The sequence below is a fragment of the Herpailurus yagouaroundi genome, unplaced genomic scaffold, assembly GCF_014898765.1.
Source record: "Herpailurus yagouaroundi ecotype Mexico unplaced genomic scaffold, PumYag 186, whole genome shotgun sequence".
Lineage (NCBI taxonomy): Eukaryota > Metazoa > Chordata > Mammalia > Carnivora > Felidae > Herpailurus > Herpailurus yagouaroundi.
In genome coordinates this window covers 17,186,797-17,201,110 of record NW_024412417.1, presented here as the reverse complement: position 1 = coordinate 17,201,110, position 14,314 = coordinate 17,186,797, and the positions used below count along the sequence as shown (strand labels likewise).

At 36.2% G+C, this 14,314-nt stretch overlaps 1 protein-coding gene across 2 annotated transcripts in view; it reads right to left on the bottom strand.

The window, feature by feature from the left end:
* Positions 1-14,314, bottom strand: part of OXR1 (oxidation resistance 1) — a 464,297-nt gene that overhangs the window by 317,524 nt on the left and 132,459 nt on the right. Inside the window, exon 1 of one of the 2 annotated variants that reach the window (XM_040494235.1) lies at positions 12,124-12,143. The exons of the other annotated variant lie outside the window; for it this stretch is intronic. Within the exon in view, the coding sequence (XP_040350169.1) occupies positions 12,124-12,125 (2 nt within the window). The 5' untranslated portion in view covers positions 12,126-12,143. Of the gene's footprint in view, positions 1-12,123; positions 12,144-14,314 lie in introns of those variants that run through there. 2 annotated transcript variants of the gene reach the window in all.

Here is a 14,314-nt window from a genome sequence, read left to right as displayed (position 1 = left end):
AGCACCCACAGTATACCTGTACTTCCTAGTTCCAGATTTCTTCTTATTTGAGAAAAATAGACCTCATACTTCTTTAATAAGTAATCATGCTGTCCAATATGATTACCACTATCCACATGTGACTTTAAATTTTAAATTAATTAAGATTAAATAAAATAACAAATCTGGTTGCTCAGTATGCAACAGTGCAATTATAGAACATTTCCATCCTCACAGAAGTTTCTATTTAAACAGCACTGGAGATAATTTTATTTGCAGCCAAATGTACTGTAAATGCTACAGATGCTAATATTTTCATCACTAAGCTAAGGGAAGAAACATTCTAGTCCCTGTCCCCCCACTAAGACCATATGCCCCCAGGTATCTGATTGCTTATTCCATTTTGAGATATCATGCATTGACTTATCACTAGCCTTTTATCCAAGAGATTTCTCATACTTTCTTTGAGGATTAGATTAATCTGTCAGAACCTTTTCTTCACATAGCTCCAAATAATCAAGTACGCTCCTTGCAGATAATAGGAGAATTAAGGAAATTAATATTCCTATTCTAATATATCAGGAGGAAATGAAAACAGCCATAGTCATGTCACAATAACAGCAGCTGCCAAGTTAAAGCAATTGACTTCAATATACAGTGATGTTTCCACCATCTAGCCTTTTCAGGATATACAAGTTTCTTCTATTTTCTTAAAAATTTATCCAGAATGAGAGCTGAATCCGAGACCCACATCACCCACAGCCTGAGCTTGGTGGCTGAAGTCTTCTGGGAATCTGCGTCCTGAAGTCTCTAGGTGTCAACAAACACAGTCATAAATCAGTCTATCAAAAGTGGAAGCATATCACAGAATTAAAGTTGATGCGAAGAAATAACGATGAGGCAATTTCTTAACAGTTTTTACTTAGTTGTAGCAAAAGAGGGGGGAATATGAAAACTTCAGAAATATTTCTGACAAATTTCCTGATGTAGTAATGCCAATTTTCATTTGCTTATTTACCTGTAAGTCACTTTAAAACACTGATTACAACTGTATCTAATATTTATTATTTACTACAAGCTAGGCAACATTGTAAGTAATGTTCCATATGCTTTCATTTACTCCTCACAAACTCTGCGATGGGTACTGTTATGATGCTAAGGTCATAAAGAGATTAAGGCACAAAGAGTTTTAAAAAGGTGCCCAAAGTCACACATGTGAGTAAGCAGCAAAGCTCAAATTCACACCCACACAATCTGTCTCCAGGGTCTTCACTCGTAATCACTATATTCTCTTAAGTTGATCATGTTCCTATAGACATAAGCCAGAAATTAGGGGGATGGGGACTTACTCATACCTTTACTTCTTTTTAATTTTTTGGATCGTTGCTTTTCAGTGGCAAATCTAATATTTTCACAAAATGCATTTAAACAGAGAAATAATAATGTTCTTTATAAGACTATAACAAAACAAAAGTAATACTAAAAGCTAACTCATCTAAGCTAAAAATATGCCAAATACCTACAAATCTGAGTGAATTGCAGTACTAAGTTTTCATGGTTAGTCTCATAGTAGTCTTCAAGTTTTTGTTTTTGTTTTGTTTTGGTTTTTTTGATCAATGATGAAGGAAATGTCAGTTCAGATTAGGCTATAATGGATAACAATCTTGGAGACGGTTTAAAGAAATACCTATATTTTCAAACGGAAAAAAAACACAAATACTAAAATGCATTAGAAAAAAGTCCTTCTCACTAATAACAAGAAATATGAATAAATTAAGACATCACTAAAAAATTCATCAGATGAAGAAAACAAATTACAGTAATCAGTGATACAGTCCAAGGAAATTTATAGCTCATAAAACTGCCAGTGGGGGGTAAAGACTTAAAAAAGGACAATTTGACAAAATCCATCAGAGACTTCTAATTTTACACACACCCAGGTCATCATTTCCACTATTATGAATTTATGCCAGAGAAATAATTTTGAATGTTGGAAGATTCTATTAGATGTATGCTTATTGTAGTGTTATCCTCATAGTGAAAAATTAAAAAAACAATCTGAGTGTGACAAAGAGAACTGGATTACGTACATAATGGAATATTTAGTAGAATGCTTACCTTCTTAGGTAGCCATTAAAATGTTATTGAAAGGGCGCATAGGTGGCTCACTCAGTTAAGTGTCCAACTTCTGCTCAGGTCATGATCTCCCACATTGGGCTCTATGCTGACAGCTCAGAGCCTAGAGTCTGCTTAGGATTCATTCTCTCTCTCTCTCTCTCTCTCTCTCTCTCTCTCTCTCTCTTTCTGCCTCTCCCCTGCTCACGCTCTGTCTCTCTCTCTCTCTCTCAAAAAATAAATAAACATTAAAAAATATTTAGAAAAATAAAATAATGTTATTGAAGAATATTTCATGACATGGAAATATTTACGGTATATATTTTAGTAGGAAAAAAGCAAACGACAAATCACAACAGTATGAATCCGTTAAATATACAGAAAAGTCTTAGGAAAGTGACATTAAACGTTAAAGATTTACTTGGATGACTGAATTATAGGTAATTCCAGGATTCTCCCTTTTGTTTACGTGCGTTTTCTAATTTTTCTACAAAGGATTAAGATTAGTTTTTGCCAAGAAAGAAATAATTACCTTACTGAAAAACTGCTTGATAAAGATTAGGGGATTTCGCCTTTTCCCTATAATTATCGAAGGCAGTATGATGGAATTATTTTTCTATAGATACAGGCTCTTGAGGATAAAGAGGGTAGGATTCATCTCTCAGAGAAAGAGCAGCAAGCTACTTAAAAAACGTATGGCTTTTCATTTTATCATCTTCTATGGTTAAAAATGCTGTCCACAGGGACACTCAGGTGGCTGAGTTTGTTAAGCGACACACTCTTGATTTCAGCTCAGGTCATGACCTCCTAGCCCGGAGACAGAGCCCAGTCAGCATCAGGCTCTGTGCTGACTGTGGAGCCTGCTTGGGATTCTCTCTCTCAATCTCTCTCTCTCTCTCTCTCTCTCTCTCTCTCTCTCTCTCTCTTTCTCTCTCAATAAGAAAATAAACTTTCAAAAAATGCTGCCCACATGCATAAACCAACACTAGCCAACGTTTCTTCTACTTTTTAAAATCTAGTTTTGCTTTAATAATGGCAGAATTCCACTAATTAAACAACTGTTCTGGCACAGTTAAATTAGCATAACAGAAGCTTAGAAAGTAAACTTAACAACATCTTGGAAATAGCTAATTCACCTGCCAGACTTTAGCCAACTTCTTCTCTCAAACTGCTTCTAGAATATAAGCTATAGTTCCAGAAATTTATAAATAGCTCCTTACATAGAGCCCAATCACTTAATTTAAATGACAGTTCCAAAACTGAACACCTGAGGTTACCTTACTGATAAAATAAGGACGGTCAAAAGGATAGCTGACAGTTACATTTTAAAATAGATCTTGGGGCGCCTGGGTGGCGCAGTCAGTTGAGCGTCCGACTTCAGCCAGGTCACGATCTCGCGGTCCGTGAGTTCGAGCCCCACGTCAGGCTCTGGGCTGATGGCTCAGAGCTTGGAGCCTGTTTCCGATTCTGTGTCTCCCTCTCTCTCTGCCCCTCCCCCGTTCATACTCTGTCTCTCTCTGTCCCAAAAATAAATAAACATTGAAAAAAAAAATTAAAATAGATCTTAAATCTGAGGGTATATATCAAATGCACTTTGAGGGTAACATATATAGTTTTAAAAGACTAAGGGTACAGTGATAAAAGCCAAGGAAACCCTTGAAAAATTTTTCTTGGTTAATTTTTACTTAACTAGATGCAAATTTAATCAATTATAATAAATCAAACTCCCATGGGGCCAGACACTATTGATTGTTGTGGGAGCAAATAATAATGAGAAGGTAGCTCAGTGAAAACACAGTCATGGCTGGGTCAACTACAGCATTAATGTTCTTGAGCTCTGGGAGTCAGAGGCATCTAGAACCCTAGGGAAATGTGGGAAATTTATGCCGGCCAGCCAACAGTCCTTCTTGGCCAATACCAAGGACCATTTTGAATTCCTTTGTATGCACTGTTCAGATCATTCATCTTTGAAAAGGAGTATACAATATTCAAAAATCTATGGAATAATAAGTACAATACAGTGTAATGTTTAAGACAGCATAGAGTCTGGTGTCAAAGAGAAATGGATTCACGTTCTGACTCTATAAGTGTGAGCTTGGGAAAGTTACTTAGCCTTTCTAAATCGCTTTTAATCTGTAAATCTGGGGCAATGTATTTAGCTACAGACTCCTGAGTACAGCATGAATGCTCTAAAATGGCATAAAATGAGTAGTTTAGAAATGGTAGTTAATGCTATAAGGATGAACATGTGCTCTGAATAGTCCTTCAGCTCTTTATTTGAATCAATATGTGTAGAAAATACAGAAAATTATACAACGTGACTGAGGATGAAGATGTTACTACTATTACTCTTTCTGGTATTTTCTGATACTTTAAAAGAGCAAATATTTTTTCTAAGATGGTAACACAGAATCTGGGATATTTATAAGTAACCTCAAAAATAGATACAAAATGATCGTTTGGAATCTTTTTTTGTTTTTGAAGAGAGGGGTTCTTTTTTCCCCCCACTTTGGGGGTACTTTTATTTACTTTTAATGTACTTTTAATGTACTTTTAATGTATGTGCATGAAATATACTTTATTTACGTTTAATGTACTTTTAATGTACTTTTAATGTATGTGCATGAAATATACTACAGGACACAGAATACTGTGTCTTCTTTCCAGAATTATCAATTTCTAACTTAAATTATAGAATTGTATTGCATTTCTTCTTTGATTTAGACCAATGCTCCATGAAAGGAGACTTACTTTCTCTACTGCAGTGTTTTGTGTAGGATTAGTCAGCAGTATCCACATGTGGAACAATGAATGCATGATTATCACAGTCACAATTTCACCTTTATGGCATTCCTGGAGCCCAGACAGTCTAAGTCAGTGATGACAAAACCCTCTGGGAATACAATTTTAACACTTAACTTAAATTTCCAATAAGCTAAACTACAAAAACAAACAAACAAACAAACAAACAAACATCTATAGCCTTCATGGCCAGGAACCACCCTAAATAATCAGAACACCAGGGTATAACTGGCTGGCTGCTGTTATAGCTATCTGGAAACTATCAGTCTATTTGTATATATTTAATGGAAAAGAGACTTTCTGGATGCTATAGACTGATTGCATTAATGGTCCCCATTACTGGCCTCTCATACCCATGCATTTTACTGTTTAAATTTGGGTTCCCCTCCCAATCTGACGTTGAGCTCAGTCCAGTGACTACCTTTGTTTTGCCCAAACAGATGGATGCAAACTTGATAAAAGAAAAGGCATGAAAAGCATTTGGTCATTTATGCTTCCAATCTTGTTTTTCTAAGATCATGGTGAGAACTTACTCAGTCTAGCCTTTCAAAGGAATATAACAGATGAGCATGTAGAAGGGAGACCAGATGTCCCAGCTGAGGCAATTCTACACCAGTACATAGCTAGCCATGTGACAGAACCCATCCAAGATCAGCAAAACTGCCTCCCCACCTGCAACTAACCATAGACAGAGTGAGCCCAGCTGAGCCCAGAACCATCCAGCTGATCTATAGACATGTAAATAATTAAAGGCTTACTGTTTTAAACTACTGTGTTTTGGGGTAGATGGTTACATCTTATTATTTGGGGGATATATAACTAATATACTTGCAACTAGGTAAAAAAAACTCTGAGTTTTCCAATTTTAACTTCCAAGTATACAACTCAGATATTTTAAGAGGTCTATGGAGAATCAGAATTTTATACTCAAATTTTCCACAGTGGTATGTTTGAGGGAGGCAGGGTATATCTGGTGTTCAAAAAATCATCTATTTGGAAATGGTATTATGAAAGATGCTAAAAATTCTATTTATGTTAATAACTATTTTGGGGATATGTTTTATCATGTATAGAATGTTATTATAATTCACATATATGTTAATGTATACATACATATGTATCAGAGGCACATATTTTATTGATTGGTATGTACCCTCAAAAAAGTTCAGAGACCACTGATCTTGCTTCTGTTTACACATGGTAATTTTCTTATTTAGGAAGAGTTTCTCATAGTGTGGGCTTTCAGGATGGGTCATCTATTCAGAAATAAAAACCAATTCATTGGCTAAATATCCTGCTTCTCTTCTGAATCTGACAAGATTTTAAGTATTTTTAAAAATTACTAGTATTCCATTAAAGTAAACGGAAAAATTAATGTAGTGACTCTAGTGATTTCTTTTTTCTAATGCATGCTTAGTTTACAGAACAGTTGTACTGGGAAAATAGAGCACAGTCTCTTTGACTTGAGAACACTTTTCAAATATTAATACCTTCACTGGCCACACCAGTTATGGTGTGGTATCTTACTAAAATACTTTAAGCTATATACATATACCATTTTTACTACCAAATACCAGTAAACATAATTATTTTAATGAGCATAAATATTTAGGAGTAAATCATTTTATAAGAGTTTCCACATATTAATGGTTTATAGTGATTTTAAATTGCAGCTAATTTACTTGTTTACATAAACTCCAAAATAACTTCTTTATTGGAACTAAGCTTAAAGTAAAATGATCTATTAGTAAACCAGTGAGGAATGCTACATTTCTCAGATATAAGGAACCTTACAAGAAAGATATGTTCTTCATGCCCTTAGAGAGTGCAGATAAATGTTAAAACATATATTTTACAAATTAACAAATAAAGATATATGACCTCTATTTCAGAATCAATTTTACAATGTGTTATATCTTCAAAAGGAAAGCAATTTAAAACTGTCAAATTTGCTTCAGTATGGCTTTCTTATATATAAAATTCCTCTCATAATGCTACCATATATATTTTTCCTTTCCCCTTAGATCATTCTGCTAAATTCATATACATTCATATTTAAAGGTATTTTTTAAACACAAGTGATTTCCCCCCCTTCACGTAAAAATGCCTTCCTTCTTTTCCACCCCAGAGAGTTAAATATCATAGGCTGCTGATGTTCTGAGAGCTCACTTTTAACCCTTTAACCTTGGAGGGGCATCTGGGTGGCTCAGTCGGTTAAGGTACAGCTTCAGCTCAGGTCATGATCTCAAGGTTCGTGGGTTCAAGCCCTGTGTTGCGCTCCGTGCTGACAGCTCAGAACCTGGAGCCTGCTTCGGATTCTGTCTCCCTCTCTCTCTGCCCCTCCCCCACTTGCGCTCTGTGTCTTTCAAAAATAAATGTTAAAAAAAAAAAAGAGAAGAAGATTGGAACACTATGTACATGCTTATCCAGATGAGTTGTATTCTTTCTGGAAAAAAAAAAAAGAGCTTACTATAAGGTCTGATGTGCATTCTGATTTCCACAGTGTTTTGAGTTATGTCTAATTCCATAAAATGAAATTAATCTTTCAGTTCAGACTATTGCAGTGGGACTAACAAATAAAAAGTCTAGATTATTTATAAAATCCATCGAATTACTTCTCAAATAAGAAACAAAGAACAAGAGGGTGGCTAAGAAGTTGTCCTCCAACAATGCAGCAATCCAGACAGACAGCAGAGCTGCACCACAGGCTGTCCTGCTGCAGCCCCACAAAAGGAGTGGGACATGATGTAGAAGAACAAGTCTCCTCACAGGCCCCATGGGTTCCAGCTCCATCATGCCTCTCGCCATATAATGAGCTCATCAGTCATCTATTTAGCTTTCGAGCCAACAGGCTATTGACTGGATCCAGACTCCAGGGACTGAGATGTTCTTGGATCTCTTCAGACAGACTCATCATGTGACATCGATCAAGCCAATCAATACATCACTTGGCTCTTTGAAGTTCTCTATGTGCAAATAGAGGATAAGCAACAGCCTGCAATGCACCTGCCCCACAGTATGTTAGATGACTGAATGGGCACATCCTTTACAGTCAACGTGAGTTCTGATGAAGGGAGATGCTTGGTCAGGATAAGATACATTTTCTCATCCAGAGCATTCAGAATGACTGAAGTCATAGTTCACCATTCCTCACAAAGCTTCTGTGCTTCCCTTTCCCAAAATGTCAGCTGCAGCCATGTGACAGATAAATGCAACCAATGTCAATGGAGGCAGCAGTGTCTTTGGTGACAAACATAGGAGTGGAATATTTTACTTATTACATTTTCCTGATAATGGTGCTGTATTTTTAATGGTTGTGAGTTTTGGGTATCAGCATTTTTCCAAAATTAAAAGGATTTATGTTCTGAGGACTAATATATTACATGTTCATTATAAAGTGTTTTTTTTTTTTTATTATACAAAAGAGTATGAAGTAAAACAATGACTATGAATCCCATTACCCACAGATAACCACTGTCAACATCTGGGTGACTCGTGTAGATATCTTGGTGGATATACACACACAATTCATATACATATATGTACATATCTGTATATACGTTTAAAATCACATCTACCTATCAGCCTACATAAGTACATGCTATTTTACATCCTATTTTTTTTCTAGTTGTTGTAGACATTTATTCCTCTTGCAAAAATAAGTAGGTTAACAGGATGGTTTTCTATGGCTACTGCATTCTGCTCCAAAGCAAGGATAAACACTATTTTACTAATCTCCATATACTCTAATATCTTTCTTAAATCATTCCAAAAAACAAAGCACCATCAACCGAAAGAAACTTTGGCACCATTTCAAAGGACCAGACATTTTGTTGTGAACAAAGGGCCAGGAAATGACAGACACTATAAGATAGAGAAGAACATTAAATATATTAAAAATGGTGAGAGTAGATAAGCATATTAGTATACTTTCAAATGAATCATGTATATCTTATTTTTATACAAATGTTGTACATACTGAGTTCATTTACAAGATAAAATTAAAGGTTACAAAATCCCAAATTTGTAGATTTAAGAACAGAAATTTTGATAAATGAGCTTATTGGCCTTAAGACACATATGAAATTTACTTAGACTATTAGGTGTTTTCTGATCATGCTTGAAATGAATGAATTTCCTCAGGCCCAGTGTCTAAGGTGGGAAATAATTAGTTCCTGAGAACAGGACTATACATAATATACTGTAATCAATCTTACTCAGATCTGAGCGATACATCTACAATTGTAAGAAGTGTGATATTTAAAAACTTACATCATCCACTCCTAAAGATATCACTTGTATTTTCTTGTGTAATAAAAATATTTATTTCAAATTGATAAAAAAACATAGTTAAAAAATATATAGACACACACATACACACATATTTACAAAAGAAGTGTGCATCCTCTCTGGCCCAATTATTTGGATTATTTGCACAATCCTGTCATATTTGCATAACAGCAGAGTTCCAAATGCTAACATCAATGGAATACTTAATACATGACAGCCACCATGTTAGGTACGTAGTGTAAATCATTATAATCCTCCAATGTTCTTATGATGTAGAGACTACTATTGCCATTTTTCAGATGCAGTCACACAGCTGAGATAAGGCAGAAGTGAAACTCGACAGTTCAAAATACACATATTAAGTATAAAACATGAAAAATGATTTATTTGGCACACAAAAAATCTATGTGATGTCTAATAGTCCTATAAGTCTTTTTATAACACTCTCCCTTCATATGCATCAATCTGGTTTCTTTGCAATGTTAATGAACATTTTTTAAGAGAAAACTTGTTAAATCCTGAGTAAGGCCCCTACCAAGTCTCACCAGCATCAAATGGCTAAGTCACTCAGTAGAATAAAATCTTCAAAAGCTGCTACTTTTGGTTTAAATATGGAGATAAGAAGTAGCTAAATAAGTAGCACTTTGTCCCAAGGTGTAAACATTACTTAAAAAATAGCAGACCAGAAGGAGGAGACTGCAAAGGAGCGCTGGTCAAATTTATGCATTCCCACCATCCTTTGTGCAATCTTCAATGCACTGGGTCCTATGCTTGCCATGCACTATGGTAATCACCTTGTTTGCATTAACTCATTGAAAATTTATAACCTTAAAAGCAGGTACTCTGATTATCCTTCTTAAATAGATACTAGGACCCTAATTCCATATGTATTCCAAAAGTGCCTATAAAGTCTAAAATGAAAAAAACCACCATTTTTAACCAAACAACCTTTTCTTCCTTCAAAGAAATGGCAATGGGGAGCCACAGTAATTGGCCTCCTGGTCAAGAATTTAGCATCCAATTAATTTTCAATTGTAGCTTTAAATCACAACAAATAAATCTTAGTGACACCTGATTTTGTGTGTTAACAAAAACACCTTCAGGATCTGCTCTAGCTTTATCCATTACCAGTCCTCTTGGTGTTCATACTGACTTAGCAGCAATCTGATGTCACCATTCTCACTTATACCCAGGCCCATTTATATTGTTATAACCATCTCTCCCGCTTTTTCATCTTTACGTTTTTCCTTTTTTAAATGTATTATGACTCAGATAAAAGGTGATCTCCTCTAACAAGGCATTCTCCAACCCTGAAGTTGCCTCCCTCCTATACCTAGAGCAATCACAACACTTACAGGTTATATTGTAATTATCTGGCTATTTGTCTATAAGCTTTTTAAGAGAGGGGCCCACATTCTGTTTACCTGGAAAAATATTTAGGAGTTTCTCATAATCTGTTGAGTGAATGAAAACTCAAGCAAGATTGTTCTAAAAAAGGAAAACTTCAGAGCTATGGAACAGCTATTTGAAGGTAACACGTTGAGCCAGGTGCCACACTACACTCCCAATGTATAAACATGTCCTCCAGGGACATACAATCTACTTAGGGGGAAAGGCAAACAAACTTACATCAGATAATAAGTAAAATTACCTAAATCCAAAATGATATTGGAATTCTAACAAGGGAGAAAAAATTTCTGGCTATGGAAGTGGCAAAGTGAGAATAGAACGAATTACCAGAATATACCAAGAGAATGTATTTTGTAAGAAACTTAATTACACAATATTTTTTTCTTCACCTGGACTGTTCCAGGAAGAAAGCAATATGATAAATATCTATCCCTTCTTCTATATACACATATACATATCTTCTCTCTCTCTTGCCCCCGCATGCTCGCACGTAAGCACACATATGGGTGATCACAGACACACACTCACACATTTCTTAAAATAATTAAAAGATATAGGTTCTTATGTATCCTACTCTCTAAATTAAAAAAAAATCTTGGTTACTAGAACTGAAATTTGAATGCTGTCTTGCAGTCAACATCAGCTATTAAGTCAAACTGCGGATAACTTAATGATATCTCCCCTTTTGGCAAAGTATGTTAATACCAATAAAGGATGGTGAAGTCTTATTACAAGGAATGAGACAGATAGCAATAGGTTTTAGGCCTACTGAAAAACCATAAAAATGCACTGAATATATACAAAGAAGAGAGGTTTTTAAAATGGTGGCTAATTATGATACTGTTAAGGCATTTTAACAGTGTGCCACTGTAGAGTCCAATAAAGGAAATCAGGTCTGAGAAGACATGTCACCTGTCACTTCAGATATTTGTTTACATTTCCAGGAGTTTCTACTCTGTTATAAAGGATGACTCAGATTAAATCCAGGCCATCATTCCTCATGGTAATTGGTTTGCTAATTCTGCAGCACAGCTTTTGGTTTCTGCTCAGCAGTTGGCCTAAGGTTATAAACTGTACTATTTATTAAGCCTTATTAAGACTGCTGTCAGCTGTAATCATATTGCTCCTCTACACAAAACCTTCAGTGGCTCCCTGCTGTTTTCCTAATTAAGTCCATACTCCTTATCTTGGCATTTAAAAGTCCTTTACAATATGTTTCTAAACTTCTTCTCTGTTCTGTATTCTCACCACTCCTCCAAAGGCTGTTGTGATCTGATCAAACTGAACTACTTCGTGTTTCTCGAACACCCTTTCTCATATCCCCCCTTTACTCATGTGGTTCTGAGCAGAATGTTCTTTCTGCTTCCCATTTTTAACACCCCATTCCCACCCATCCATTGGTCTGCCACATCAGGAGCTTCCCAGGTAAAATGTGAAATCGGCCTCCGCATACAGAGGTCAGGTAGAGCCTGAAGAAAGGCAGGTCACTCCAGACTGGTAGGTGGTAGATGTAATAAGGTAACTTACATTTCAGGCTTGTCTTGAGCAGCTGCAAGATGAGTAGATCTCTGCACCTGCCCACCAGAATCTTTAAAAAAAGGTTTATAAGGGGCATTAACTGGGTTCAGTCACGTATACTGTACAGATGGTCTCAGCAACACATTACTATCTCAAAGCTGTACCCTTGGGGAAGCTTCTAGCATTGGGAAGGTAAGTGGAATGCACATTCCAAGAACAGGTGAGGGGCTGAGGAGCTTCCAACTGCCCAGGGCCCAGCTCAGGGGTCAATAGGTGGCCATGTTCTCATGATGACCTCCTACATTACCATCTCTCTATGTGACTAGAATTACCAAGCTTTCTTGATGTATCTCAAAAATACCCTATTAAAGAATTTAAAGTGGTATGAGGGAGAAAAATATCAAGTTTGAGTGACATAGATTTAATTCTGAATTCTATTTTTTTTTTTCTCTTTGCTGATGACCTTGAGTATGTTAAATGAGATCACAATGTAATGATCGTGTCATAGTGTCTGGCACATGATAGGAAATCAATACACACTGGCTTCCCTTTCCCTAACTTCTCCAGTTCAACATGGTCTCTTCTCTCTTTGAATTACATACAACATAAAACATTCCAACTGTGTCACCTGGGAGTCACACATGATCTCTTAGGACTTGTCACTTAGGAAATATTTGTCCTTTCATCAGTGATAAATCACTGACAGCACATTTACAAACCAAACACAGAAAAATCAATGCCACAAAGAAAAATCCCACATACCATGAATTAGTTCATCAAACTCCGAAATTTACCATGGCTTCTTAGCTCCTTAATAGGACTAAAAATTATTATTGGTTAAGAAGGAAAAAAAGGACACTGCAGTACAAATGACAAAATTATTGTAAGATATTCAATTAAAAGTAGATCTAGCATTAGCTGTATTTTAACCCTATTTTGTTATTTACAATATGTTAACTACTATATACACTGAGAACTGGGTCTGCTTTAAACACTAGAAAACATCCAATAAAGACTATTTTCCACATAGCATGGAGTTAAAATAAAATTTGATTAATGACCCTTAACCAACCTGTTAAAATGCATTTCAGTTTTACTAAAAATCTGTCTTGATTAGCACTTATGCAGTTTATAATTATGCTTAATGACCACTAACTATATCTAGGCTACCTTACAATTCTAAAGATATTAGAGTCTTAAGCTTGACAGACTGATGTCTTTCTAAAAATATTAGTGCATACATTAATAAATCACAGGAAGTATTGGAAGGGTGAGTTAATTTTGAGAGGAGTGCATGGAGACTACACTAGAATTCTTAGGGTCTGGTACCTGCATGTGCACTGAATACATGTTTTGGCCCAATATCAAATGACCATCTATTCAAAAGCACACCCGAAAAGCAAATAACCCAGTGAAGAAATGGGCAGAAAACATGAATAGACACTTCTCTAAAGAAGACATCCGGATGGCCAACAGGCACATGAAAAGATGTTCAGCGTCACTCCTTATCAGGGAAATACAAATCAAAACCACACTCAGATATCACCTCACGCCAGTCAGAGTGGCCAAAATGAACAAATCAGGAGACTCTAGATGCTGGAGAGGATGTGGAGAAACGGGAACCCTCTTGCACTGTTGGTGGGAATGCAAATTGGTGCAGCCACTCTGGAAAGCAGTGTGGAGGTTCCTCAGAAAATTAAAAATAGACCTACCCTATGACCCAGCAATAGCACTGCTAGGAATTTATCCAAGGGACACAGGAGTACTGATGCATAGGGGCACTTGTACCCCAATGTTCATAGCAGCACTCTCAACAATAGCCAAATTATGGAAAGAGCCTAAATGTCCATCAACTGATGAATGGATAAAGAAATTGTGGTTTATATACACTATGGAATACTACGTGGCAATGAGAAAAAATGAAATATGGCCTTTTGTAGCAACGTGGATGGAACTGGAGAGTGTGATGCTAAGTGAAATAAGCCATACAGAGAAAGACAGATACCATATGGTTTCACTCTTATGTGGATCCTGAGAAACTTAACAGGAACCCATGGGGGAGGGGAAGGAAAAAAAAAAAGAGGTTACAGTGGGAGAGAGCCAAAGCATAAGAGACTGTTGAGAACTGAGAGCAAACTGAGGGTTGATGGGGGGTGGGAGGGAGGAGAGGGTGGGTGATGGGTATTGAGGAGGGCACCTT